This window comes from Eurypyga helias, unplaced genomic scaffold (genome assembly GCF_000690775.1).
Source record: "Eurypyga helias isolate BGI_N326 unplaced genomic scaffold, ASM69077v1 scaffold45718, whole genome shotgun sequence".
Taxonomy (NCBI): Eukaryota; Metazoa; Chordata; class Aves; order Eurypygiformes; family Eurypygidae; genus Eurypyga; species Eurypyga helias.
This window is the reverse complement of record NW_010266088.1, coordinates 35,023-62,939: the sequence shown is the minus strand read 5'-3', so window position 1 is coordinate 62,939 and position 27,917 is coordinate 35,023. Positions and strand designations below refer to the sequence as shown.

Here is a 27,917-nt window from a genome sequence, read left to right as displayed (position 1 = left end):
TCTATGGCGGCTGGGCTTTCTCTGGGGCACCTGCGTTGTGCCAAGCCCCTCTGAGAGCAGGGAGGATCCTCTTGTGTTGAGCTGTGAGGATGGGGTGAGCAGAGGTAGCTCTCCCACCTCGCTTCCCTCGCAGCATCGTTCCCAGGGCAGTACGGTGGCTTTCATGGCTGCAGGATCAGGCCTCAGGGAGGGCGTGCACAGCCGAAGCGGAAAATAGGGGAAGGAGGGAAAGAATCAATAGTTCATTAGATTTGTAGAGTAGAAGAAGGAGAAAAAGGATCGATAGTTCATCAGATCTGGAGACTCGGCCTGTGGGATGCGGTTGGTTAACACAAGAATGTTCCTAGCGCAGTCATTGTTCACCCTTAACTAGCGCACATCATGTAACAGCTCCTATCAGTATATGCAGAAGAACAAAGAGGTAGAAGAAATTAATAGTCAGCTTGCAGAGCCTGGTTTAGGGGAAGGCATCCCCTTAAAGAGAGCTTGTTGACAAATACGACATAATCCCTTGAGGTTCCTCGGCCCCCCCATCACCAACAGTGTCTTTGCCATGAATAGCATTGCTCAAAATTCTGCAGTTTTCCATTAGGATTTCAGTGAATGTGAGTTTTGTCTGCAAGATTTGGCGTTGTGGTTTTAATAGTTTACAGCCCAGGTGAAAAGTAAATACTGTGTTATAACAGACAGATTTCAGACATGGGTGTGAAATTTTCTACAAAATGAGCTCACTTATTTAACACATACGGGCTAGAAGTAATGCAGTCATGCAGTTTCCATGATTATACTGGAGAGGAAGAATAGCTCCTGTACTAGAAAAATGTATCTTTGGAAAGACGGTTGCAAACACGCAGTATTATTTTGGACTGGCACTTCACGGTGAATGTAAATATGATAAGTGAAAAGGGCTACTTTTATTACAAAGTGGCGATTTTCTGTGGTTTTATTAATTTTAAGAAGATTGTGTATTAGCTGGCTTTAAATGCTGATGGTTTCATTAGCGCCCACGAAAGCATGTTGCTTAATAGACACGTGCTCTGACATCTTCTTGTAATGCAAAAATTCTTTCTTGTGCTTAGGAATATCAGTTGGCTTAAATATTCCTGCGTGTTCCCTTGCTGCGTCGCGGGGAGAGCCATCAGGTTCTCGTGTTAGCTCTGCAGCAGGAGCGCCAGCAGTGCCTGTGAGAACTGGAAGCGATTCCTTTGCCTACATGAGGCTCTGGAAGAAATGCAGCAGTTAACTGTCACTTGCTTTCAGATAAAATAATGCAACTTGCCTTTTCACTGGCTACAAATTGCGAGCGCTTCAGATTCAGAGTTCCCTATAGCCTCTGAGCTGATGAGTCTACTCCTGGCCTCCACGTATGAATAATGCAGGACCTTGCTACCTAACTGTAAGATACAGTTAATTCTCTTGGACTTGAAGATTGGTTTTTTCCCTCCCCCTGTTATTACTTAGCTACCACCCTGTTTGAAGGGAATGAATTAACTGTAAGTCTACAAACGCAGGTGAATTTAGGAGGCAGTTGCATTATATGGATAAAGCAGCTCCAGTGTTCAAATTCTTCAGCAGAGATGTCTCTAGACTTGCTAAATGCCTCTCTTGTGCCATGGACATGGTATACCGATATTCGGGTAACTTTGTCTGTCGAGCATTATTAGATCTCAGTGAAAGCCTCCGGGCATTGCTGTAGGAGGGAGGGGAGCTCCTGGCGTGGTGGCAGCGGGGCAGAGCCTGGAAGATGGATACTTTGGGAAGGACCTGCAGCTCGTTCCATGTGTGCTCCCACTCAGGCCTGACGCTGCCGGTGAGCATGACCTGGAGGTACAGGCCAGGTTGCCACTTCCAGTCCTGTTTGTGTTTGCGTTTGGTGTGTTTGATACCGCTTCTGAAGGTCAGAAGTCTCTTGAATCACTGATGAACCCTTCCTAGGATGACTAGGGAATAGAGACTTGCCTTTCTGTCTTTATTTGCCTAGATGGAATATACTTTTGAATATCTCAAAGCTTAAATCTGTTGTTCTCTGCTTTACCAAGCACAGCTGCAGAGAGATTTTTGGCGTGCACTGTTAATTTTAGCAACATGTTCTCTTGACGTTGAGCAGGTAAAGCAAAACTTGAGAATGGCAGGGATTGACAGTGCACCTGCTAAAACAGACTGCTCTTTATAATCTGTAATTCAAATGTTTATTTTAAAAGAAAGTACATTGGTTGGCAGGCTATGAAGTGTGTGATGATAGCTGAGTAAGCCTAAGCCTATCTGGGTAGCAGGAGGTAGAACCAGGTCGTGACACACTGTTTTTTTTCTCAAGGTTCTACAGTCAACAATTTTTCAGCTAGTTAACTTGATTTGCTGACCCCTGTAAGGAATAACTGAACCCTAACAAAATGATTTTTGATTCATGACAAGCTGTAGCTGGACTTGGAGATTCAGGAACATTGAAATTCTTTTGTAGTATGTAGTGACATTTACATAGATTCCTAAGATAGTTGAGAATAGGTGAGATTTAGTGGTGTAACATGCTAACAGCTCAATGCTCAGTCAATCCTGGGTCTTAGGTTTTATGAATTATATCCTACATGGCATCACACTGTTGTTGGCAGGCCAGAGGTGGAGGGCTGGATTCTGGGCTGGTGTGCAAGAGCCCAGCTTTGGCTTGATCACGTTGAAACAAAAGCTTAGGCAGTAAAACTGAGGAGCTCGTGCTATGTAGTCTTGTTGTCAGACCTGCTCTGTTGCATCCAAGCGGTCTGAATAGTTTTCTTCCAAAGAAATTGTTCTACCTGCACCGATGCTGCCTTCCCTTCCACTGCCACATTGCCACTGCCTCCCAGGTTAAATTGCTCATTTCCACGGGTTGCTCTCAAGCTGAGAAGTGTTTATGGACGTTGCTCCATGCAGAAAGACCACCTAACATCAGGAGTGCATGCAGGTGTTTAAGAGCACTGGATGGGATGAATTGGCATTGGGGGTGCTGTGCTGCCTGAACTGCCCTTACCTGTGTGGTGCCACGGGTCTGGGCGGCAGAAAGCCCTGCGGAAAGCAGAGGCGGTCGCCAGCTGAAATGTGACTGCTCTGTTGGCTTCCTGAGTTTGTTGCTTGTCAGGTTGGAAACAGCCATGCTCCTTCCAGAGTCATTTTGTGTTGAGTTCCCAAAACACTTAGTACCTGTTTCTCTCAGAACGTGAGGATCATCCAGGCATTTGTGTTGTTTTTCGATATGTACACTTATATGCATATATATGTGTCTGTGTGTATATATATTTTTCAATTAGAATTGTCAAAATAGTTTCTAAATGTGGTCTATAATTCAGTTACTGTGTGATATTTATCACTGTAATGCTAAAAGCGTGGAAATGGCAAGGAATTAGGGCACCAGCTCATTTAATAGTTCCCAGCTGCTTTATTCCTTGGATATCTGACTCGCTGTATTAAGCACTGCCATAGATAAAATGAGAAAGGGAGACCGCTCACGTTATCCCATAGCTCAGGAGAAACATTGCAGAAAGACGTGTGGTGGTGGAAGTGGTAAGTTAGGCTGACAACATTGTGTGTTATTTGCTCTGCTTAATGTAATTGATAATTTCTTATAATCTTACCTAACAATACCACTTTTCTGCTATAAATCCACAGGTGCTGCATGCTATTCACCTTATTTGTCTAGTTAACATTTTTGCAGGTTCTAACAATGGTTTACTTGTGATGCATAAATTACTTATACCTGTTCTTCTCCCTGACAGTGTTCTACTGAATTTTGTGAACACTAATTACTGTTGTCCCCAGTAGAGTTGCTCTTTTACATCAATAATCATTCACAACTTGCTAGATGCCTGCAGCTACAAATCAGTCATTTAAGCCACCCTGGGAAGGGTTTGGTAATTTACTTTTCACATTATACAGCCCATCTGGTATTGGAAGGAGCTAATAGTCACAAGCATTTTATCAACTGGAAATCAAGCTGTATCTGAGACACTGTGAGTAGCAGTTACCCCAGCCGGTGAGCTGACACCGTGCCGGCTGCGGTTCATGGCTGCAGCCTCTCGTGTGCTGCTGCTGGTGCCTCGCGGTGGGCTCGGGTGGTCGAACAGTATTTCGCTTTAGATTATAGCTGTATATTTGGCATTTCATTTTCTGGTGCCTGTTTGAGTAATAAAAGAGGATAGAAAAATCAAAGGTTTTGGTTATCCCCTTTCCACTTTACCCAATCCAATTGTAATTGTAGGTGTCAGGGCTGAAACTTTGTTACTCTTTCTAATGGTAGTGGTGCGGAAAGAAACTTAGGCTGCTGGAAGATAAGGCTCGCTCAGTTAATGAAGTAGTCTATACTGCATTATTTACAGTAGCAAGGTAGTAAACTCAGTGACCCAGTCTTTTTTGAACGGCTTTGTTTCATCTGCCAGAAGACTTAGTTGTTCTGGGCTGAATGGTTTTAGTGTCTTTCCCACACACACCCTGCCTATTCTGCAAGTACCAAACGCTGACAGTCATCTTAGACTGCGTTTGTTTTCAAAGTCGTTAAGCCTTTGCTCTTGGTGCTGAGAGACATTAGATGTTTGTCTGTCCCATCTCTCCTCATTGTTGCTTGCATTTTAACAAGTTCTGTGGTGTGAGTTCTGTTCATCTCCTCTTCCAAACTCAATTTCATTAAGCTTAAATCTTGAATTATTGCATGCAAATGTGAGGACTTCAGAAGTGTACTAATGTAATCCATTCATATACTATATACTACAGTTTAATGGTTTGACGCTAGGAAACTGGATTAGGGATTTCATTTTATACCAAATCTGAGAAATTGAAGGCTGATTTTTCGTGTTACCAACTGGAAGGAGCTAGGGGTATGGCTGAGCTTTGCCTTTAACTCACGCTCCATAATTCACTGCTGAAAGACACTTTTCTGTGTCCATCCCCTTGACATGTTTTGCTGCCCGTTTCCAGAACAAGCCATCTGTTATCCTCTCAGTATATTTCACAGTCACTTTTATTCAAATATGCTGAAAGCTGCTGAAGGAAGAGGTTTTTTCCAGGCACTTAAGCCTGACTAAGTTGAATGAGTGATGTCTAGCTTTGCTTTTAAATCTGAACGGTTTAATAATGGAATTAGGCTGGGCACATCCGCACCAGAGCGATCCAGTGTCGTTCCTGCCTGCATGAACACCACTGTGATTCTTTTCAGCTTGTTGTGATAAAGCGAACTAAGACGACAGTGTTCTCCGTAGGAAAAATTAATGTGACAGGTGTTTTTGCTACAAAGTTAGCACTAAAAATTTTGCCAGCAGTGCTCAGGCTAGCTCTTGGTGCTGGCAAGTGAGGAACCTCCTCTCTGGGCTTATTGGTGAGCCTGTTGCTTCTCATCTGCTTCAGAAGAATGCTGCAAAAGCAGCCTCTTTGGTTTTTTAAGTTAGGTGGCTGTGCTTCAAAGGCAGGGCTGCTGGCAGCCATGGACCGCCATCGGTAAGTAACGTAGATGGTAGTTGCCACTGGCTTGCTGAACACTCTCCTCACGTCTGAGCAGTGATTGAAGGTGAGCGACGGTGGAGCTTTATTTGAGGTGAGAGGGACTTGCAGTGAGCCAAGCCGTGGTGGTTGGTAGTTGCTGTTCCCAGCTCTCCTTCACTGCTCCGCAGCAGGGCAGGCGGGCAGGGCACGTGTCGCCGGCGGAGAGCGGGGTGTTCCTGGGGTTTGCCCTCGCTCCCTCCCCGTGTGCAGAAGGAGGTGGTTCCACAGTGTGCTCGCGGTGGGCACGTCACTTCTGTACTAGTGACGCGTGCTGCGTGTAACCCTCCCCACGAACAGCCCGCAGGCTAAGCACAGCGAGCTGCGTAGCGTGTTGAGAGGCACGCGGATGTTGCAGTTCATTTATCTGCCGTATGTATCGTAGCATCTCTTCTCTATTCCTGCAAAATGAACAAGTGTTTGGGTCTCAATCACTCATTTTTATTGGTAAAAAGAAACAGGCATGTGATTTAATGCATTAAGCGCCTCCCTCCCTGTTTCTCCCGAGGTGCACAGCTAGTTTCTTTTTGGAACTTCTTTCCTTGGTACTGTTTCTAAGTGAGCAAACGTCATTTCAGGGAGGAGGCGCTGCAGGTGCTCATCTGTCAGTATCTACAGGGATTTTCCTCTGTGTGTGAAAACTGCTGCAGTGAAAGCCAGTCTGGCAGAAAGGTCACCCCCTTGTAACGACTTGAGCTTTACTTTCCTTTCTCAGTAACGGCAATGGGAGAAGCTAAAAGTCTTTGGATATTGGTCTTTAACGTGTGTGCTTTAGAAAGAAATTTTTTCTTTTTATAGTGAGGAAGGCAGATAATGGTGATGCATCGTCAGATATTGCTAACAGGTCAGAGGTTGCACTTGGAGCCCTGCTCTTCTGCCAGAATCTGTTACAGTACACTGCTGTATCACTGTGTGAATTTTCTAGGGGAAAAAAAAAATCTAAAATTGAAAGTACAAAATTTCATCTATGAAGATGTGGCTTTGTGCCATAAAAATGTTGTTAAAAACAAACTGAGGGGTGTGAAGACTAGTACACCTCTCATGTTGTCATCAGACCATCTCTTCGCTGTTACAGGCTACCAACAGAAGGAGCTGCAGGGAGCCCCTGGTTTGCCTCTGTGGCACGTTGGTGTTGGCTTGCCTATACCAAACATCCTGCCAGTGCTAAAGGCAAATACCCCTCTCCCTTTGGACCGGAGCGGCTTGTCCGGTACATGTTGGGTGAAAGATCTGCCACACTCCTTGCGTGGGTCCATGAGGTCCAAGACTCTGGACCTAGTATGCAATATTTGGCAGGGTTGTCTGCCAGCTTTACCACATCTCATGTCCAGCACACTCCAAATAGGAGCTGTGGTCAGACAGACATTGCACCCAGCTCAGCCCCTTGAGCTGGCTCTTTGCTGCTTCCAGCAGTTGAACCAGAGGGCATAGGCAGAAGCTTGCCTCTAAGTGTTCTCTTACAAAACACTTCTAAGGCACAGCAAAGCGATGTAGTGCTCCTCTGCATTCCAGAGCGGAAGCCCCTCAGGGACGTTGGGTCTAAGTGCAACACAGACACGTCGGTTCAGAAATGGGTCAGCGTTGCTGTGCAGCATGGTGAGCACAGCTCCTCTCCATGCATACGTGCGGCAGCGCCGACTCCGTTATGCTAACCTGAGTGGTTTGGCCAACGTTGTGTAGGACGTGTCAGAGCGAGGACTGTGTCCTCTGTGACTGCCATGTTTTCATCTGTGGTGGTTCGGTATGCCCAAAGCTTCCCCAGAAACACTGTGTTTCTTTTTACAGTGTTGAAATAATGATTTCTATAGTGTTTGTAGGCTCTGACGAGTGCATTTACACCAGATGCCCACAGTCTTGAAGTGATGCCAGAAGGTAATTCCTTTCTGTGATGTTGTTTTTTATTAGGTGGATGTATAAGTTTTAAGCTGATGACCGTGTATTTTGGGCTCCCTAGAGATGCGAGCAGTAACTTGTCAGTGCTGTTTCATTAGGTATCTAATATTGGAAGTTAAATACCTGAACGCTCGCTGAAGTGCGAATAAAGTGACCACTGAACCTGTGTGAATGTGGAGCGCTCTGACCCGGGCCTTCTGAATTCTGGCACCCCTTACATGATACCGAAATGCCCTTCAGCCGTGTAAATCGTCTTGTAGTGGCAAAGAAAACCAGTCCATTGGTTGATGCCAGGTGAAAGCATTTACTAATGGCCAGTACTTCTGTTTGTTTCTGTTTGTGCTGGTTTAGGAACTCTGCTTCTGTGCTGATGTCCTGTCAAAACGCTCAGCTTCTGCAGAAACATCCATTAGTGATGCACAGTCTCAGTGGTACTTAAGCTACTCCTTCCTTTCTGTGTCTTTCTATAAATGCTTTGAAAGCATTTTAATGCTTTATTCTTAACCCGCACTGACCTTCCTGTAACTATAGCTTTGATTAGGAGGTTGTTAATCAAGGAATGAATGCTTCCAGGGCAAAATTGAAGGATGTAAGTGTTGGAAAAACTCTTGCAGGGGAGAAAGTGTAGTAGTACCAGCTGTCTTGTCCCAGAGCTCCAGCATTTTCCAAGGTGTTGCCTCTTGTCTGACTGCAGGTCAGGTGCTCATGTATTTGAATTTAAAAAAATAGTTTGCTGTTACTTGGCAAGGCGTTTTGGAGCCAAGTGCATTCTTGAATGTAGCATTCTGCTGCATTCCCCAAAGGTTTGTTCCACCCTTGTGATGTTTGTTCTGTTTCAAATATAGCCATTTTCCATAGTAAGGGCTAGTTTAACCTTCTGTTACTATGGCCCTTAATCTGTGTAAGATAGAATTAATATAGAGAAAGCAATATATGATTTGCTTTTGCAGATAGACCACACTTGTCTTACTAGCTGCCTTCAAATGTGATAGTTTACCTCTTAGGAATATAACTTAAGCGTTCAGAGTCCATGGTGTTTCCTCAGAGTGATTTATAATACAGCAAGAAATGGAAAGCTTAAGGAAAGGGAGGAGGGTTTGCATGGGAACACGTAAAACTTCTTGGCAGATCCTTACTGCTAGGGAAGCTTAGTTTTTTCTCTTTCCTCCTGGGAATGAGAGAGTTCAAGGAGGACCTGGCTGATCTGGGTTCCTGAGGGTGCTTTCTGAAGGTGAGTTTAGAGAGCAACCTCATTTTCATCACAGACCACCTCCCAGTGAAAAATGTAGGATGTGCTGTTAACCTGCTGAGGCTGGCTGGCCCTTTTGGGAACAGGGGCACAGCTGTCTGACGGGTGGCTGGCACCGCTGCCCGAGCGGGGCTCCCTGCGCTGCAGAAAGCTCCTAGTTGAGCGGGCATTAATAGCCTTTTTCTGCTGGAGAGGGTGGAATCACATAGGTGCGACTGGAAACTTGCGTTCTTGTTCTGAAAGCCAAGGCTAAAGACCTGCATAAGACTTGCTGTTCCTGCAGTGTCGGAACGCTGCTGTTCTGCCCTTGTCACGTCAACTTGGGGTTTTTGAAGCAATAGTATACATTGGAGCAAATGGTAGATGCAGAGGAGGTGTCATAGTTGCTACGTTTTCCAAAAATAATGATTTTCCAGCATCCTGAATTGTTTATGGCAATTGGGGGGATCATCGTTATTGGAATTCCTGATAACAGCTCCTGGTTTCACCTCCTTTTGAGGAGAGCTTCACAAAGACTTGCTTTAGTGCTGTGGCAGGTGGAGCTTTGCCGGGGCTCTGCAGCATTAAGGCAAACGCTGTGACCTCCGCAGTCGCAGCTTGCACAGAGCGAGAGGCAGCTTTCAGGGATCCCAAAAGGAGTCGGGGGCATCAGAGAGCTTCTGGTTTCCTTATTTTTTTTTATCTGTGTCATTCCTTCAACTTCCCTGCTTTGTAGGCTCTGGAATGCTTTGTGCATGCGATCAGATTGGACATCAAGACTGAAGTTTTCAGGGGTGGACTGTAAATTCGTTATGGGTGTATTTAATTGGTGTGGCAAAGGGTTTAGCTGTATAGTAGCAATGTACTTGTGGCCCTTGTTGTCATTATTGTATGCTTAATGTACCATGTTGCCCAAGAGGCACGTTTGGAAACCTAGGGAAGCCAAAACCATGGCAAGTGTCAGTGTGGCTGCCTTTCAGAACTAAAACTTGGCTTTGACCTCTAAGGACTTCCCGTGTGGTGATGCTGGCCTTCGTTTTGCTGAAGCTCAGCTTTGGCCAGGGTAGGCAGTGGAAAACAAATGCAAAAAACCCAGGAATTTGGCTCTGAAATGGGTTTTCAGGAGCAAGACAGGCAGTAACTGTTTGGAAGAAGAGCGCTGACATGCAGAAGTTTGCTGCAAGCAGTCGGCACCCGAGGGGTCACTGGGCGTTGGGAACTTACAGAAGACAGAAATGCGTGCAGGCTCGTTAAAGTCTGTTCACTAAATGTTTTGGCACTACTGCCGATCTCCCACTGTCCCTCTTTCCCCTCTGGTGATTTGTCCTAAGAGGGAACCGAAAGTCCTGACCTTGGTGTGAATTCTGGTGGCAAGTAGTGTGTTTTGTGTCCCTGCTGCCAGGAGCGTGGCAGAACCTGGAAAGAGGAACCACCCCGTGCACAATAGTATCTTAGTGTGAGCAAGTGGAAATAGCTTGCTGTTATGAAGCAAAAAAATATATATATTTTAATGTTAGGTGAATAGCTTTTAGGAACAGAATTTGCAGAGACAACATTTCAGAGCAGGCCTCTAAAAGAGAGACGGTAGCTGCCAGAGGGTGGCGGATGTGTATGACAACACCTTTGCTCTGTTCTGTGTTCTTGTTTCATGTTTAACAGGCAACTCAACCTTTTGAACTCCCTGGAATCAGGGAGGAGGGGGGTTTCAGTCCATGCAGGATTATTTGGGAACACGTTCTCATTTCAGGGCTCCTTCAAAATGGTTTTTCTTTAACAAAATTCTGTACCCAGGATGTAAAGTACTTCCCAGAAGTAAGAGAGATTTCATTCAGATATTCTAAACAGCATCAAAGGAAATAATTTTTTGAGACATCCACGTTTGAACGGACCAAGCCGAATCTTTCATTAAAATTGGCCAAAGCCCCTAAGAAAAAATGCATATAAAATTAATTGAGCTTTATATATCTGAAAGCAAGGGTCTGGCCCTGCTGTGACTACAGAGTGTGGAATAGAAACAGGCGGGTTTGGAACAGCCAAAATTTTGTGACCTTTTCTGTTGGCGGTAATTGCTAAATCGATATGGATCATCCCAAGCATGAATTTGATGAAATGAGAAATACTATGCACAAATGGCTTTTAAAAAATGTGGTGCATCTAAGAAACAAACAGATGAGATGTTTTTATTGGGAATGCTGGGAAGTTACAGACACGGTGTGCCGAGTCCTAGTCCGTGCTGGCAACGCGCACAGGGGCGCTGCGGTCTGCTTTCGGCGCGGGGTGAGTGCTGCTCGGCGACATCTTCAAGCAGCGATACGAGTTGCTCGCTATGAAGTTGGCTTTCGCTCAAGCGTACGCGTTCTTGTTCAAAGCTGCACAGGGGAGAAGTCCAGAAGTTACGAACAATTATCATCTGGCTTTGATGTTTTAAAGGGCAGGATGTCCTGTAAGGTCAGTTTTAATTGATGCTACCTAACAAGAGAAGGGGAGTAATGTATAGTCCTGTTTTTGTCTTTGGAAGGTATATCAATAAAGCAAATCATAAGAAAACATTGCCATTCTACTAAGCTATGAACTTAAATTAGAGACCGTGAAATGCATATTCCAGCTGTTACCAGAATCCTGAATATGCAAACTCCAGAGTTCTGAGTTTACATCAGTAAAGAAAATTAAAGTATATATTATAGGAAGTTTTCTTTCAGAATATGAAATGCATGACATCAGCATGAAACAATGTCACTAATAGCAGAGATGGTGTCAAGTATAAAGTTTGTATTGAAAAGAATGCACTAAACCTCAGCACAGGGGAAGGAAAGAAGCCTTTATTTTTACTTAACCTTTGTTCACTGATGTTTTTCCACTGATCTCAGTGTAGTGCTTACCACTCTCACGTCGCTTTTGTCTTTGTCAGTCAGTAACGTTTCCCTCAGTCTCCTGTTCTTCCCAGGAGGGGTGGGCAGGAGGGAGCTTGCCCTCCTCCCCTCCCGGGCTGCAGTCCTGGGAACCTCTGTGGAGGAAGCCAGGAGGTACAGGTGGTGGGGTCTCCGCTCCATCTCTGGCAGCGTGGATGTACTGGCACCATGCTCAAGAGGTTTACTCATGAGTTCAAAAGTTCCCGGGAGGTACCCCAGGTGGACACTGCCCCTCTCGTCTCATTGTCCCTTGAGCTAGGAGCTGCTTGGAAGGACAGTCAGTCTGTTACTCATTGGTGTGATGCCCTGGGTCTTTGTGTCTCTGCTTGGGTATTGTTTGATTGCTTCCGTCCCACAACTCTGAAGGGAAGCATCTTTCTTGGCTGATTAACCCTGCTTTTTGAAGAAATTTTGCTTTTTTTTTTTTTTTTTGAAGGACAAGGAAGAGGTACAAAATGAGTACCAGCACTTTGGGGTATGGGATACATGAGTGGGTCAGGTTACCCTAAGCATTGAAGTTTTCTTACCCGTAGTGGTTGACTGCAGGATTCTTGGGGGGTTTGATTTCTACGTACGGTTGACTAAGAGTTAAAACAAGTGCAAGGTCTTGATATCTCCTCCCAGACAGGGGAGTAAAAGCATAACCCAAGTAAACAAGTAATGGGTTAAGTTGAACACTCCCTGGGAAGTCTAGTCTGGGTGGCTCTTCCCACCCCTACAAAGGATGCTTTTGGAAAGCTGTGTGTAGCTTTTTACTCAGGCATTGTTTATGTGATTAACTTAATTAGCTAAGAAACATCTAACACATTAAAATGTCATGGGTATATTCTTATGCTCAAGAGGTCAGTGTTTATGTCAAAACTGTGATTACTTGGGGGAAAAAAAAATAACCTGTTTCAATTTACAGGCAGATTGACATCAGAAATGACTTGGCAACAGGGGAAAATCGAAATATATATGGATGGGGCACCCCATTTAGCAGTATTTACCCTGGCAAAATTCCCTTTGGCTTTGCTGACGGTGCTGGTGGAGTGAAAAGGCTGAGTCGACAGGGAGCAGAAGGAATTCAGTGGGAAGCATTCTTTTGTGCTGTGTGTAATTCTGAATGTGCTTTTAATATTTTGGGGTTTGTACTTTGGATTAAATACTGAGTTAAAGAATTTGCTTTGATAATTTAGCATTTCATCTGTTGCACCAATATCACCTAGATTTTTAGGTTTAAAAAGGCAAAATACACTGTGCCTCATGTTTACAGACCCACGGGTAGAAGGGCTTTGCATTTTTAAGCCCCAGTTCACTGAGTGACACTGTTTTGAGAGTAGGAGCACAGAGGAAAGGGAAGGAGACAGCTGATAAGAGGAGAAAATAACAGAGACCTAAATGGCTTAACAGGTCAGAAGATTTGGTTGAAAAGTCATAGTGGAGTTTTATATTGGGTTGTTGGGGTTTTTTTAAATTATATTAAGAGATAAATTAGTATGCAAAATATGAGGCTGATAGTAAAGGAGACTGCTCAGAATCTATTAAGACATAATGAGAATTTAACATCAAGCTGATATTCCAGTAATAGTAAAACCCAAACAAGCAAGCAAACAAAAGCCCTGTGACAATTCTTCCCATTAAAGAACTTAATACATAATTTTGAAATGGTCATAGCCCAAACTTTAAATAAAATATCAAAGAAAAAGTTGGAAAAATGCCATCTTTTGGGGGGGGGCTGGAAATGGCCTTGTCTTCACTAAGCTCTGCTGTCTGCTTGGTGCCGTAATTAATCAAGTTGTTTATTGTGGTATCTGACTATGGCTTGCATAGACTCCCTTATTCTTGAAAAACTTAAGCTACATATTTACCAGTGCCCAGATAAGAAAATTGTCTTCTTGTAGCTAAACCATGTTGGGATTAGTTTCCATTTTGTACTAAGAAATTATTGTACATCTGCCCAAATGGTACAATTCCAGAAATTTCCAGAATTTTCTGTGCTATAAATCAGAGCATCGTTCTTAATATAAGTGGAATAGTATTGATTCCAGCTCATACCTTCATCTCTTTTGTCTCTTTACCTTTATTTAAATCTAAATTCAAATAGTAATAAGTATTTTGTGTCGCTGAACACCATGGTGTGTTACTGCGACTAAAATAAGTAAGTACGTGCCTAGGAAGGAGCAGGGGGCGATTCAGATGTGTCCCTCGTTTTTGTAGCTTTGTATGTCCTGGTGTATGTGTGCTACATATATGTACACACGTGTATATGCACACACAGACATAGTAGTGAGCCGAGTGCCTCAGGCTGCTTCCTGAATCTCTTCAGGAATCTGAAAACACAAACACATAGAAATTGTTTAAAGGATTTTAGTACCTATTCAGTGTCTTTCATTCTAATTTTTATTTGAAATCTGATGCAATAGTGTGTTGATGGGATTCCCTTTTCTACAGAAACAAGGTGTCCAAGTACATTAAAGAGATGAGTGTACTGCCAGCCTTGCCTGGTTGTTCCCAGATGCAATTTTTTAATTGCCAGCCTTACAGATTTGCTTTGGGATGTGAAAACCTAGATAAATCTTTGTTCGTAAGAGCTTTTCTGCAGGCCGAGGGATGCTTTGCTTTACACCTGGGCAGCTGCATTAGCCAGCTGGCGGCGGGGGGAGTTGGAAAAGGCTGTTCATGGACAAAGTGTATTTGCGAATGAATCAGCAAGAAGCAATAAACCCAGACCCTTTGTGGTGTTTTATAGTTCCTTCTAGGGCGCAGCCACGCTGCTCGGTGGTTCAGCTGCACTTGTTTCCCTCCTCATCTTGTTTGACATCAGTGATGTCCTGGGCAGATGGTGGTCATAAACTGCGAGCGGGTAACAAAGCACGAGGCCAGAAGGACCAAGCATGAAGGTGGCAGGTGTGTGGGGAGAAGAGGGCTGGCGTAAAAGCCCCCTCGTCGCTTCTTGCTGTCCTCCCCTTTGTGTCTGAGTTCATGGGAACAGCAAGCCAACGCCATCGGGGGAAGAGTTGTCGTGCCTAGTTTGATAGATCCAAAGAAAATGTTTTAGCTGGATCTGGTGAGTTGGAGGAGGACAGGGAGGAAACCATGACTATTATGCTGTTGCAGTCTAGTTCTCCAAATATATTAAGCAGTATTGTGAGGAGTAGGATGGGTCGATGGAGAACTGTAGCAAGTGCCACCACAACTGCCACCTCCCCTTTCAGCAGCTCAGGCCGGAGAGGAGCTCAGAGGGGACTCCTGCTGTCCATGTGTCCAGTAGGACCGAGTACAGGGAAGTTTTGCTCGGTGATGCTGCCCTGGAAGTGAAGAAATTCAGCGTGAGCAAAACTGGAGTTAGGTATCAGATTCTAATCATCCCCTGTGAAATTCCAGGTATTTTCTTTGGTGGCTTCAAGTGTTTGTCATCATGTTAGACCCCTGCCACGTGCCCAGGAACAGGAAAAGTCACTTCAGTGACCAACTGTTCTCCCTAGCCCACCTACCCTCTCCCCTCCCGAGAGTCGGTTCTGTGCTGGTGCTTTAGGGGCTTGGGGCATGGTAACACATCACATCCAGCACCTGTAGGAATGCATAACATGGAAGTTCTCTCTCCACCTTCGGACTTCTTACAAAAAGACCAGACCGTCTGTAAGACAGCGTGCCCGGAGTGCCGGTTGTAGGGGGTGGCACAGGAGCGTGAAATTTCAGACAGAGCTTTGCCAAGGTTGAAAGGTGGCGACAGGATGAGAAGAGCTGAGCAGTGGTGAGTACAGGCAGCCCCGTGTGCTCTACCTGTGATGTGACATGCACTTGTGCTCCCAATGCACTCTGTAGAAATCAGCTGTGTTTGCCTACCAGAAACTATGACAAATCCTAAATTCAGTATGAAAACAATTCAGGTTGTCCCCAGTACCCATTTTTTACTGATAAATATTATGGTACTTAAGAAAAAAAAATCATTTTCAAGAAATTGAAAATATAAACGATACTAAAGCAACGGGATCAAATTCACTATATTGCACCTAATTACAACTTCATTGCTGCAGGTTTATTCCAGTGTAATTCTGTTAATATCAAAACGAGAGTAACAAAGTGCTGAGTCAGGTCTGTGGTTTGCAGGTCTCCCCTAGAGATCGTTAGCTCGTATACAATTGCATTAAAACTGAAGTGACATGCTGCTGTCGTTTTTGTCGCTTGGCTTGAGGAAATCTGCATATGTTGGAGCCTCCGGGTAATTTCAACTGGAGCAGTTGAGAAAATGTCTTGTGGCAGTAATATGAGGAATGTAGTCAAATCATTTATTGTCTTAAACGGCTCGGCACAATTTGTATAAATTTAAGTAGGAGTCTCATCGGTTCTGTCACCCTGTCAATGTGGTTAAACGCTGAAGAAAGCTGCAGTGTGATGCAGAAGATGCTTTGAATCAATTTAATTGCTAACTAGAGTAAATAACTTCATTATTTAGTATGATACTTAACACCCATACAGAAAGCTACTGTGAGAGGTTCCAGCTGAGAATGAGTTGTCAGCAATGGAAAACTTGAATGAGCGTGTTGTTTAGTCTGGTTGTGTTCAGACAGTCCTGCGAGGCTCCAGTGCGCCGGTCACAGTAGAATAAAAGATGCCAGGGTGTACGTCACAGTCCCACACAATGAGCACGTCCTACAAAATACAGCAGGTAAACAAAGTAGGCCAGTGGGCGGAGGGCGGAAGGGGCAGTTGGGGAGCCAGTTGGGTTTGGTATAGAGTTCCAACATCTTTTTTTGTCTGCACCTCTTTGGTTCTCACATGCTCTCTGTCACTCAAAGAAAGTGTACTTGGTCAGTGTACCCCAAAACACTGAATGTGCTTAAGAACAACTGTGAAGAATTACAATTTTGAAATCTCATTTCCTGCTGTAATGCTAAGACAGTCAACGGAAGGGTAGGGAAGGGAAAAGATTTCCCTAAAAACTTTGATTTCCGCGCCCACCCCCCAAATAATAAAGACTTGTTCACAGCCATGAAGGCTGTTACAGGTGCGTACCTGTGCATGGGTATTCGATATCTCCATTTATGAAGCACGTTTCATGAAGAGGTAAAACACAAGGAATTGCTTCAATGTATTTCAGCCATCGTGTTGCTGATTGTTGGCAGTGCGTGGTGAACTCCTGTTGCAATAGTTGTCTGCAGTGGTTTCGTCCTTGAAGCCTGAACTTCCCTTCAACTTTCCCCGTTATTACTTTGCCTGTAAATCTGTCCGTAAGGCCTGAACAACGTTGTCTTTGAACTCCAGTGCATCTACGCAGTGAAATTCTCATCCAAGCTTTAATCTTCTCTCACCTTGATATATTATAACTTCCCTTTTTATGGCCTGGCACACGAGCTGAATTTAATGGTGATAAATGGGTTTCTAAGAGTAAAAGCTATAAAGTGTACATTAGAGATTAATCTAAGCCAAATCCTCATTCCCACCATGTTAGACCTGGGGAAGTTGGAGCTGGAAGGAGCTAAGGAGCCAACGGTTGTAGCTTAGGCTCATCTCGAATGTCAAGCACTTAATTTTCTTTGTTGGTTTTAAGAGCAAGTATTTATGTTAGGTGGCTTTTCTGCTACAGAACATTTAGATCAGCGCTGAAGTGACTGGCGCAGTTTACCTTGATGCTGTGCTCAGGAGCAAAGCCAAGAGCTGTTTTGTGGAAGTATTTGAGAAGAGAAGAACAAACAAATCAAGGCCAGAAAGCACATCTTTCCAGCTCGTCCTGCCTATTTGCATTTTCCCAGTGCACACAGGGAATGAAATCTTATGTAGGCTTCACTTTTCGGAAGGGCAGCGGCCACCGTTCTCGCTCTCACTCTTTGGCAGCATGCAAATCTATCAAGCTGTAACAAAACCAGCTTGTTACAAAGCTTTTTAAAAAAGCCACTTGTTTGGTGGTAAAATTCATTATTATCTTATCTGGCTCTGTTTTGCAGCTTCTGAATTATGTAGAGCAGTACAATTTACTAATCTGTAGATTGGAGAAATAGTGTGTTAAAATGATTTCAAATGTGGGTCATGCTTGTGATTTTTTTTTTTGGTGGTTGTTACTGGAAATTGAATTATTATAATGCACATGTACATTTAAATTAGCTGTTGTAATTCAGGAAATAAAGGTTTTCAGCAAAGTTTCCACAGTGAAGTTCGCTTGTAGGCTTGGCCTGGGCCAGACTTTAGATTGCTCATGTTTGGCATCTTAAACGCGCGTGATCTAGAGCCCTTGTTAGGTGCACCGTAAACCACCTGTCGAACTGTAGAGCACACTGAGCCTCTCAGAAGAGTGTTTCTGTAGGTGTATATGTATAGGATGATATATTATGGAATCTTAGAATTGCTTGGGTTGGAAGGGACCTTTAAGGGTCATCTAGTTCCAACCCCCCTGCCATGGGCAGGGACACCTTCCACTAGACCAGGTTGCTCCAAGCCTCATCCAGACTGGCCTTGAATGTTTCCAAGGATGCTATATATACAGTTTCACTACAGATATAGACAAATTACTTTTGTAGGAACAACACTCCTGTGACCAATATGATTAAAAAAATAAAATATTTAGGCATATGCTTAAGTCTACTAAATTGAAGTTTTTCAGAATAAATGTTAAGCCTGTGTTGAATTAATTGGATTGAGGCGTATGTTCTGGTGCTTATGAGTCAGGGCCAGTTGTCGAAGTCTTGTGTCGTCTTCATGGGAGACTGCAAACAGTGAAATGCAAGAAAGAGATTGCTAAGAGATACATACTTGTGCTCTTTATCGAACCCCTGACAGGAGGCCGCTGGCTTTTGGGATTGCTTTGGGTTTGTTTGAATTCTCTTCTGCTTTAACTCCCTTCCTCTCAAGCGAGCACAGCTGGAGAGCATTAACTGAAAACAAACGATGCTGCAGCGTATCTGCTTGTTCACTGCTGCTTTTTCAGCGTAATACTGCCAAGTGACGCCTGATTGAAGTTTTAACCTGTAGTTAAGTACATTTAATGTTTTAAGAGCCAGAGGTATCTGTAAAACACCCCCCTGCCCAGCACAAAACGTTCAGAGGAGGAGGGAGGAGGCTTACACCCGGAGTCCTTCCCTCTCTTGTCTTCCTGCCTTCCTTTCTTTCTCCCCTTACATACTCGGAGTACCAGATCCGTGGGCTGTGGGTTAGCTCAGGTACAGGGGTGCCGTTGGGGCGTGTTGTGCTTCCCCACCCTGTCCACCGAAAGCGCGGCGCCGAGGCAGTACGGCACAAAGCTTGACGTGTCCCGGCAGGCAGCTGCTGGGGACGGGGGCTGGTGGTCAGCCCTGACCGGTAACGGCTCTCGCCACCTGCCCCCGTCACAGTTGTGAAGCAGTGGGCTGAAAGCTCCCGGGTGGAACTGTGGGGTGCCGCTGGCCTGGGCCTGGAGCGGGGATGCCAGCGTTAGAGGGAGATGGCAGTGCTGTCCTCAAAGTCCACGTGTTCCCTCCTGAGCTGCCGATTGCTTGGATTCCTCTGGATCGCCAGAGCTGTAATGAGCGTGGTGCTTCGTTAGTGGGCTACCTAAGTAAGGATGCAGAGCTGGACGACATCTGTGGGGAAAAGAGAGAAGTGATTTTTCCTCTTCACCTTTGGCTGAAGTTTCATTGCTGTTAGGAGATTTATTGGCATTAAAAGCCAGAGAGGGACTTTTTACAAGGGTCTGTAGTGACAGGACAAGGGGTAATGGGTTTAAATTGAAAGTGGGGAGGTTTAGATTGGATATCAGGAAGAAGTTCTTCCCGGAGAGGGTGGTGAGGCACTGGGACAGGTTGCCCAGAGAAGCTGTGGATGCCCCATCCCTGGAAGTGTCCAAGGCCAGGCTGGATGAGGCTTGGAGCAACCTGGTCTAGTGGAAGGTGTCCCTGCCCATGGCAGGGGGGTTGGGACTAGATGGTCTTTAAGGTCCCTTCCAACCCAAACCATTCTGTGATTTTTTTATGACTGGTCACAGACTCTGCTCTTTAATATATTAGTTGCAATTTCCTTTCTCTGGACTTTGCCCTTTAAGGAACATGACTGAAATTTTCCATCAGTTGTGTCAAGGGGGCCATAACTATGTCACAGGGGGTGTATTTATGTACCGTATTGTGTGGGGAAATAATTTAGCCTGTACTGCGTAAAATTAAAACCATAATTAAGCTTTGGCAGAAAGGTTGGGAGGAAAACTCCTGGCTTACATATATTTGTGTGTTTATTGTACGTGATAATGAAATGGTAGTTACTGATTTCTGTATACCCTAAATCACCCTGATGGAAACACTTAGGCCACGTTACCCATTAGCAGTTGGTTTAATACCTGGAGGAAGTGGGAAAATTCAAGAAAAAGGATTAAAAAAAAAAACTAAATGCTGCAGTCTGGAGGGTGTTGTGTGCTCAGGTGCTCTGATGGGAGGCAGAGGATTGTCCATCAGAACAGGCATCACGCAGCACAGGGGTGACAAGCTGTGGAGAGACCTTTCCCTTCCTCCCTGGTTTATGGGAGGCCCCGCGGAACAGGGACAATCCAAGAATGTCATCTTACGTCCATATTGGATCCCCTTCCCGTGACAAAGGGTTAATCTTCTGGGGACATCATCCCCCTAAAAATGACCGTGATGGTTGATCTTGGCCAAGTGTGAGATTAAAACTGAGGGGTGAAAAGACGTGCTGGGCCGGAGCCTGAGCGATGCTGGGCTTGCTGGCAGCGAAGAGGAGAGGGCGGGAAGGGGAACCGGGCAGTAGCCACCAGGAGCACAACCTTGTGTAGAAAACCTTGTGCCCAGTTAGGGTAGGAGCAGGGGCTAGTTGCAAAGACTCGTCTCTGCATCAGGCACCTGTTACTTTTGCGAGAGGTTCCTTTCTTTCCCGTTCCTGAGGCGCTGCTGCTTCACCTCGCTCCTCTGCCGGGTGATGGGCACGCTGGGACGAGGAGGGTCATGCCACTGATCCCTCATGGATGAGCTGGCTCTTCCCTCTGGCATTGCTGTTAGGCCTGGGTGTGTCATCCACTTCCTTAATGATTTGCAATTGCTTCTCTGTCATGTAACACTGTACTTTTCAACATACAATATAAAAATATATATATAATTAAAAATACGTTATATGAAGTAACTTAAATTCTTAATTTTTGCTGATGACGATTCTCACAGATTTCCTTTGTTTTTCAACCAGCTTTAATTTTACTTTCGTTGTGTGGTTATTTTTTTCCCCCCGACAACTCTCATTTTATGAAATGAGATAAAAATATGTTATTCATGGATTAGTGAAAGCCATGAACCTTATGTGCTGTTAAAGCTTTAAAAATCTCTTTTAAAAATGAGTATTGTCATTTGGCAAATAACTGCTGTGTGCTAAAAGCTGCTCTTTTGTCTGAGCCTTATGTAACGTTGCAGTTAATAACATTTAGTGTTATTGGATGCTAAATGACTTTAGTATCTCAACTATAAAAGCCTGTTTACAAAGATGAGGCAGTCTTGTTGGAGTGCCAGATTGTTAAATAACCACAGGTTGCCAAAACTAAATGAACTTTTCAGCTGGTAATGATGTGCAAATTGCTATTGCAGATGCATATTTATTGGGGAAATGGTCACAAGCACATAGTTATTTCTAGTTACAAATGTTTCTTTGCCTTTGTCCTTAAAACTTCAGTGATACCATTAGACAAATATCTATTTAAATAGACACAGCTATTTTGTGTTATTAATAGCTAAATAGCCACTAAATAGCTATTTTAAAGTAATTTAATTTATTGAATAGCTATTTAAGCCATTTGATATTACATTAAATAGCTATTTAAGCTATTTTTAAGCTATTAGCTATTATATTAAATAGGTATTTAAGCTATTTTGTACATCACTTGGTGAAATGCAGCTCTGCGTGAGAAGAGCAGCTGTTCTTGGCCCTTACCCCAGCTCCCAGGTTTTTGGGTAGATGTAGCTGTAGCGGAGGGAAAGGAAGGTTTGTGACAGACTATCCCGGACTGTGATCCATGGTGGGCCTGTTGCAGATGGAATTTGGAGAGGGAATGGAAGCCAAGGTCTGTTTCTTGGCTGTTTTATTGTTAATGGGCCTTCTTGGAAACTCCTGGTACAAAATTGGGAGTCACGGGAACTAAACTCTGACACATAAATTAAGCAGTATTACTTTTTCCACCTTGTTTTTCCCTCTTGAAAAACAGCTTTCTGTAACGTGACAGCTGTGAGGAGGTACCTTTGGGTGAAGAGGTTTCGTGGTAAACTTTAAACAAGAAGACAGTTCCTTAAAGGACGCTGAGGAACGCGATGGGAGGTGGCTGGAGGCCGAGCTCGCGTGTTGCCCAACAAGCTGTAGCCGCCCTCTTCTCTCCCGGAGACGGAGAGGAAGCGCTGGATTGCCTGTGCAGAACTCGCTCCTTTGCCCTGCAGAGTCGCGCTTGCAATTTCTTAGCCTGGTTGGGAATTTAATACAAAGAGCCATTCTTGTGAATCATGTTTTCTTTACAGTTTTGCATTCCAGCTCAGCGATTCATCCCTCCTTTCTCTGAGGGCAGGAACGCTGCTGGAGTTCACGTGACTCTAGCAGAATGGCTGGGTTGCGTTCTTCTGCGGGGCTCGGGTGCTGCCATCCCCTCGCGGGTTACTCTCAAAATACACGATGCTTGTTTAAGGAAAGGATGCAAAATAATGCGCGTTAGGTGTACTAAATAGGGTGGTACTCTGGCTCATCATTTTCTGCCCTTGCTAGGGATGTCAGTTAGTTAATATTCCTCAGTGTGAAAGTGTTTCAAAGGTAAATATTTACTGTTGTGAAAGAAGGACTTTTTCAGTAGCCAAATTTACGATGTTCATGTGGCTTCAGAACATTCATCTCCTGCATTATTAGAGCATTCTCTTCTCAGCATTTTTTGTGTGATCTCCACAATCTTTTTGGTGTCATATGGAAACAGCTCTTTGGAAATGCTGTTTTGGACGTGCTATTGAGCATCTGTGTGGGTGTTGCAGGTGGGCTGAGTAGCAGCGTATACTCAGGACGGTTGAACTTCCATTCGGAAAGGACGGAGTTACTTGCGACACTTACTTCGGACTGAATTTCTGTGAAAACCTGAAGCACTTTTGGTGTCTGCCTGTGTGTGAAAGAGGCGGTTCAGTCGTTACAGCAGATGACGAGCAACCCCTTTGCAGCACTCCGTTTCCTCGCTGGCATGCTCTGCTGTGCAAACATCATCCCAATTCCCTCTCCCCGAGCTCCAGCACAGGAGATGCCTCGCAACCGGCGAGTCGTTGGAGCTGCGATGGGAGCATGGCACAGCCCAGGCTTAGCAACCAGCCTGAACCCCAGGTGTTGGCACCTGGTGAGCACTGGAGCATCTCTGGGCGTGCAGCTCGGTGATGCCTGGACTGCCGGGCAGTGGCACTCTGGCGTCCCTTTGCTCCCCAGTTCCCAAGGCGAGGGACCTGCTGGGGCACGTGGTGGCACCCCTCTAGTCCGGGACCCGGAGCACTGAGTCTGACTTCTCAGCCTCAGGGCAGGGTGCGCCCAGGCGCCAGGGTTGAGAAGTGCTCCCAGCTGCTCCGCAGCACAGCATCAAAGCTCTGCGCAATATTAATACAAATGCCTGCCCTAAAACTCGCCCACTCCTCAGAACCTCACTTGTGCTTCTTAAAACCCCAGCTTCTTTCCAAATGACCTTCCTGCGTAAGATGTGGTAAATACGTGAGATGTGACAGATGGGAGAGTGCTTGCAGTAAGGTACACACCAAATGTTTACTGATGGTTCTGTTGAGTTAAAAATAATGGTTCTGTTGAGTGTCTGAAAATTGTCGGTCTTTGGTTTTAAACAGTTCTACATTTATCCTATAAACTGTTTTGAAACAATGTGATTTGTTTCCCCAAATGTAATTTTTGATCATCTTAGAACTATTCATCGCTGCCAAAAGTTTTTGCTTAAAATGCTGTTACTACACCTTTTAATCAAGTCCTTAGAGCCAGCACCCCAGAAAAATAGAACTTTCATTTAGTATTTTAGGACAAACCTATTCTAATTCTGTTGTAGGTTTGAACTGCTGCAGGATGGGAAGGAGAATAAAAAGGGCATGATTAAATTTTCAAGTTGCAAACCCATCTTCATTATGTGCCGTTTAGCAGCTGTTGGAAACACTTGGGGGCATTTTCTTTAGCATTAGAAAATTCCCCATAGAGGTGAGACAGGAGATGTTCATTTAGTATTTCAAGCTTGAAAAATATTTTAACCTTTCCTTAAATTGTGTTTTGGAGTTTAGGATGAACTCTCTGCCTGGCGACACAGATGGCTATGTTTTACATTTTCCTTTGTCTAGGCAGAAAAAAAAGAGACCACATGGTCAGTCAGTGGCTTCAGACACTCAGTCTTTATTTTACATCTTAATGGGACTGCAGAGATTCTGGGAAGATACTCAGAAAATTGCTGTTTACAGTGTAAGATGTGTTGGATTTTGTGTCTTGGAACTCATGAGCTGTTTTTGCTCCTACTTACTAATCCTTGTTAATGAATTTTACAGCTTCATGCCTTAAGATTTAACGTTCATAATTCTGGTATGGAAAAATAAAAACCAAATTCTGGCATGTAAAAATAAAAACTAAGACCACAGCTGTATAGAAAATGTTACTTTATTGCTGGAATGTGAGGGCTCTTATTTTTTAGTCTTTTAGTAGCCAAATTGATAGATGAAGTAGATTTTTAAGGAGGAGTACACTCCATATCTGAGTCACCGAAGTGGTTATAAAGTTAAGTAAGATTTTTAATCTTTCAGCATATGACAGAATGCTTTCTAAGCTTTTTCCTTAGATGCTTTTGGGAAACACCATAATGAACTGTGAACTACAGAAATCAAGTGGGATGCTGGGATAACTGATGGAAAAAATCCATTAAGTCAGTGGTGTGTTACCCAAGCAGACAACTATAGCATATAAAACCAATCCTTGATTCTGATTTTTTTGTGCTTTGTAATGATTTTTTAAGTAGGTTTTAAAAGAATATCAGCTAAATGATGGGTAGATTGATGTGCAACATCAGAGGGACATGGACCTGTTGGAGAGAGTCCAGAGGAGGCCACAAAGATGCTCAGAGGGCTGGAGCCCCTCTGCTATGGGGACAGGCTGAGAGAGCTGGGGGTGTTCAGCCTGGAGAAGAGAAGGCTCCGGGGAGACCTTACAGCACCTTCCAGTACCTGAAGGGGGCTACGAGGAAGCTGGGGGTGACTTTTTACAAGGGCCTGTAGTGATAGGACAAGGGGTAACGGGTTTAAATTGAAAGTGGGGAGGTTTAGATTAGATATCAGGAAGAAGTTCTTCCCGGAGAGGGTGGGGAGGCACTGGGACAGGTTGCCCAGAGAAGCTGTGGATGCCCCATCCCTGGACGTGTTCAAGGCCAGGCTGGATGAGGCTTGGAGCAACCTGGTCTAGTGGAAGGTGTCCCTGCCCATGGCAGGGGGGTTGGAACTGGATGATCTTTAAGGTCCCTTCCAACGCAAACCAGTCTGTCATTCTACGTAGTTGGTGTAAATCTACATGTGGCACATCAAAGAACCCCTGATAAAACCACTGAGCATGGCACCACTTTGAGCACTTGAGAGTAATCTGTCAAGTTTATAGGAGGGTATCGCTGTAATTTAGGCACAGATGTTATTGTTTTCCTCCATTTGAAAGCACTTGTAAGGCTTTAAAGGCTACTACTGTTTTATCACGTAAAGAGGAAGAGTTTCCTGTAGGCCTCTAAGCTCTTGCCCCTTTAAACCAATGTATGCAACCAAATCCATTGGAGTTGTCCTTGAAGACAGCTGTAACCCATTAAAGACTTGATGGCTTTATCCCTGTTCCTGCTGCAGAAAGATTTCCTTTGCAACCCCTGTGGTCACAGAGGTCGTTCCTGGTATTGGATGAAATTGCTGGGATGTTCCCGCAGTTCTGTGTTGGTCTTGCAGGCCTGGGTGGGCGTGTAGGGGTGGGATGGTTTGAGACGCTGCACATCACTTGGTTTGGGTCTCCGACCCTGAGTGCGCTCAGGCAGGCGTTTGGCAGATGCTTAATTCACTTCAGTTAAACCAATAGCACCTATGGGGGGGTGTGTGCTTGGTGTGTGTGTGTGTGCTTGGGGGGTGTGTACGCGTACGGGGACACACAGTGCCTTCTAGTCAGCTCTTTAGTCATGGAGGAAAAGTTTAAATTTCCTCTAGATGTTGGAGTGTGCTGTTTAGTATTCTGCTTCCAATGAACTTCCTAGAAAGAAAGGCTAAGAGAGTGTTGCAGGAAAAATGGTGTTTGCTGAGAAGTTTGGTCACCCTTAAGTGCTGTTCCTAAGACGCAGAAGGAACTGGTACGTGAAGGTCAGTAGTTGCCAGTGTGGTTCATGTTACCGCATGACAAATGTTGTGTTACAAGCAGAGTAGAAGCTCTTTGTCTTGGTAGAAATCTGGAAGTGTAGGAACTTCCTCTGCTGCAACTTGCTGAGCCTGAGGAGTGGGTTTGGATTGTTATTTGAAGCCTCACAGCTAAGGAAGCTCGGGGTGAAGCTTTGCGGTCACTTCTTACGGGTGAAATTAATTCCGTCTTTGCTTCCGTTGGTTGCCTTAATGGGCTGTTGGGTTTTTCCTCTGCTGTTACTGTCTTTGACCTTATCTGTGTTAAAAAATAAAGAACTGTCTGTAAATGGAAATGCTGAAAAATTAACTCTTTATTATTTTTCTTCTGTTTTTTTTCAGCGGAACCCTTGCCTTTAATGGACTTGTGCCGAAGATCAATTCGTTTTGCTCTTGGCAGAGACCGTCTGCATGACATAGAAATTCTACCTTTGCCTCTGTCTCTGAAAAATTATTTACAGTACCAATAAGACGTCTAGAACCCTCTGGCCTCACATTGAACTACATCAATGCAAATGGCAGAAAATTGTTTACAGCAAAATATAAAACTTCATGATGGACACTTAAGTGTTATTTAATTTTTAATATATATTTTTTTCTGAACCAGTGAAAGCAGATCACTGTGGGGACTGCTAAAGAATGTGAAAATGTTGATTTGATCAAGATTCATGTGTTATCTGTTGCCTGTTGTGTTTACAGTCCTGAAGGCCATTATTCTCATCTCTGATACATGGGTTTGTCATCGTTGCCTCTGGTAAACGCCAGTAGAAAATCTGACCTGTACGTTCCCCTGTCACGCAGGACAGAGCATTCTTCGATAATGTGATTTTTTTTTTTTTTTCCCCTCCTTTCTCTCTCCAAATAAATTAGCAAAGGAAAAATCCTGACAGTAACTTCTGAAAAACATTTAAAGCTTGCCTTTGGTATGCAGAGTTGGTGAGCACTTCCAGTGTTCAGCACTCAACGTGGTCAGGACTACAGTGTGTAAAAGTTCTAACAAATAAAAAAGCCGATTGTTGTCTAGAAGAGTATGTGATTTAAAAACACGAGGAAAAAAAACCTGCTATGTGTGTGAAAGATCGATTTTTGGACGTGGTAACAGTAAGATACAGTCCATTGTTTTCCAGACCAAATCTAGTCCCTCCAAAGTTCTGCAGTTTATAACAAAGAATTCACTATCCCAAGAATTTAGGATATTTGTATTTTAGAAAGCTTGTCACTTTTTTTATTTGAACAAATTTATAATTTTTATGTGGTATGAACTCTAAGTACTTGGTTCTCTTTTTAATGTATGTGTGGTTATAATGTTTATTTATCTTTTTTTTAGGGTCTGAGGAGTTCTCATTTAACTGTTTCCTATCTTGGGGTGACTGATTTTGGTTTATTCCCCAACTCCACCTGAAACATACTCATTTTTCAGGCTCATCCCATTTTTAAGATGCTGCTTTCTATTTGCATTTCTTACCTGTTTCAAGTTATCTGCCTGATCAGTTATCTAGTTTTTAAACTGGAAGTTGTTGTTACGGCAGGATGTCAGATGTTTAGACGGAGCTGCCTTCAGCATATTTTAATGTGAATTTACTGACGAATGAGGAGAAAATTTCTAATAAAGCCTACTGTCAAAAATAAAACTTGTGTCTCCTTTGGTGAGGTGTTAAGTAACGTGGCGCCGCGTACAGAGTTGAAGTTCAGTTCCTCCTGCAGCGCTGCAAATGTTTCTGTTCAGCGCGTCAGAATTGCTGCTGCGGGTTGACGTGCGGGAGACGTCGCCGGCAGCGTCACGTCCTCTTCCTGATTTATCCTGCTCGCTCTGAATGTAGCTGTACTCCTGCTTGTGACACAGTTCTGGCCAGATTCCTCGAAACAAAAGCTCAATTTTGGGTGAAGTTGCACTTCATGGTAATTTTGTTCTTTTATTGTTCCCTAATGGCGTGCTGTGATGCTGTGCATGGTAGACACACCGCTTCGTGTGGGATTAGGGCCCTGTTCTGGCGGTCAAAGTCTTTTTGATAGAGCTTTCTTGGTCCACGGAAGACTTGTGAGGAGGATGTACCA

At 44.2% G+C, this 27,917-nt stretch overlaps 1 protein-coding gene across 1 annotated transcript in view; it reads left to right on the top strand.

Annotated features, from left to right (window-relative positions):
- The window catches only part of LOC104513536 (SPRY domain-containing SOCS box protein 4-like), a 63,345-nt gene extending 37,013 nt beyond the window's left edge, over positions 1-26,332 (top strand). The window contains exon 2 of the mRNA XM_010156934.1: positions 26,205-26,332. Coding sequence (XP_010155236.1) covers positions 26,205-26,332 — 128 coding nt within the window. The remainder of the gene's footprint in view (positions 1-26,204) is intronic.
- The last annotated feature ends 1,585 nt before the right edge of the window (positions 26,333-27,917 follow it).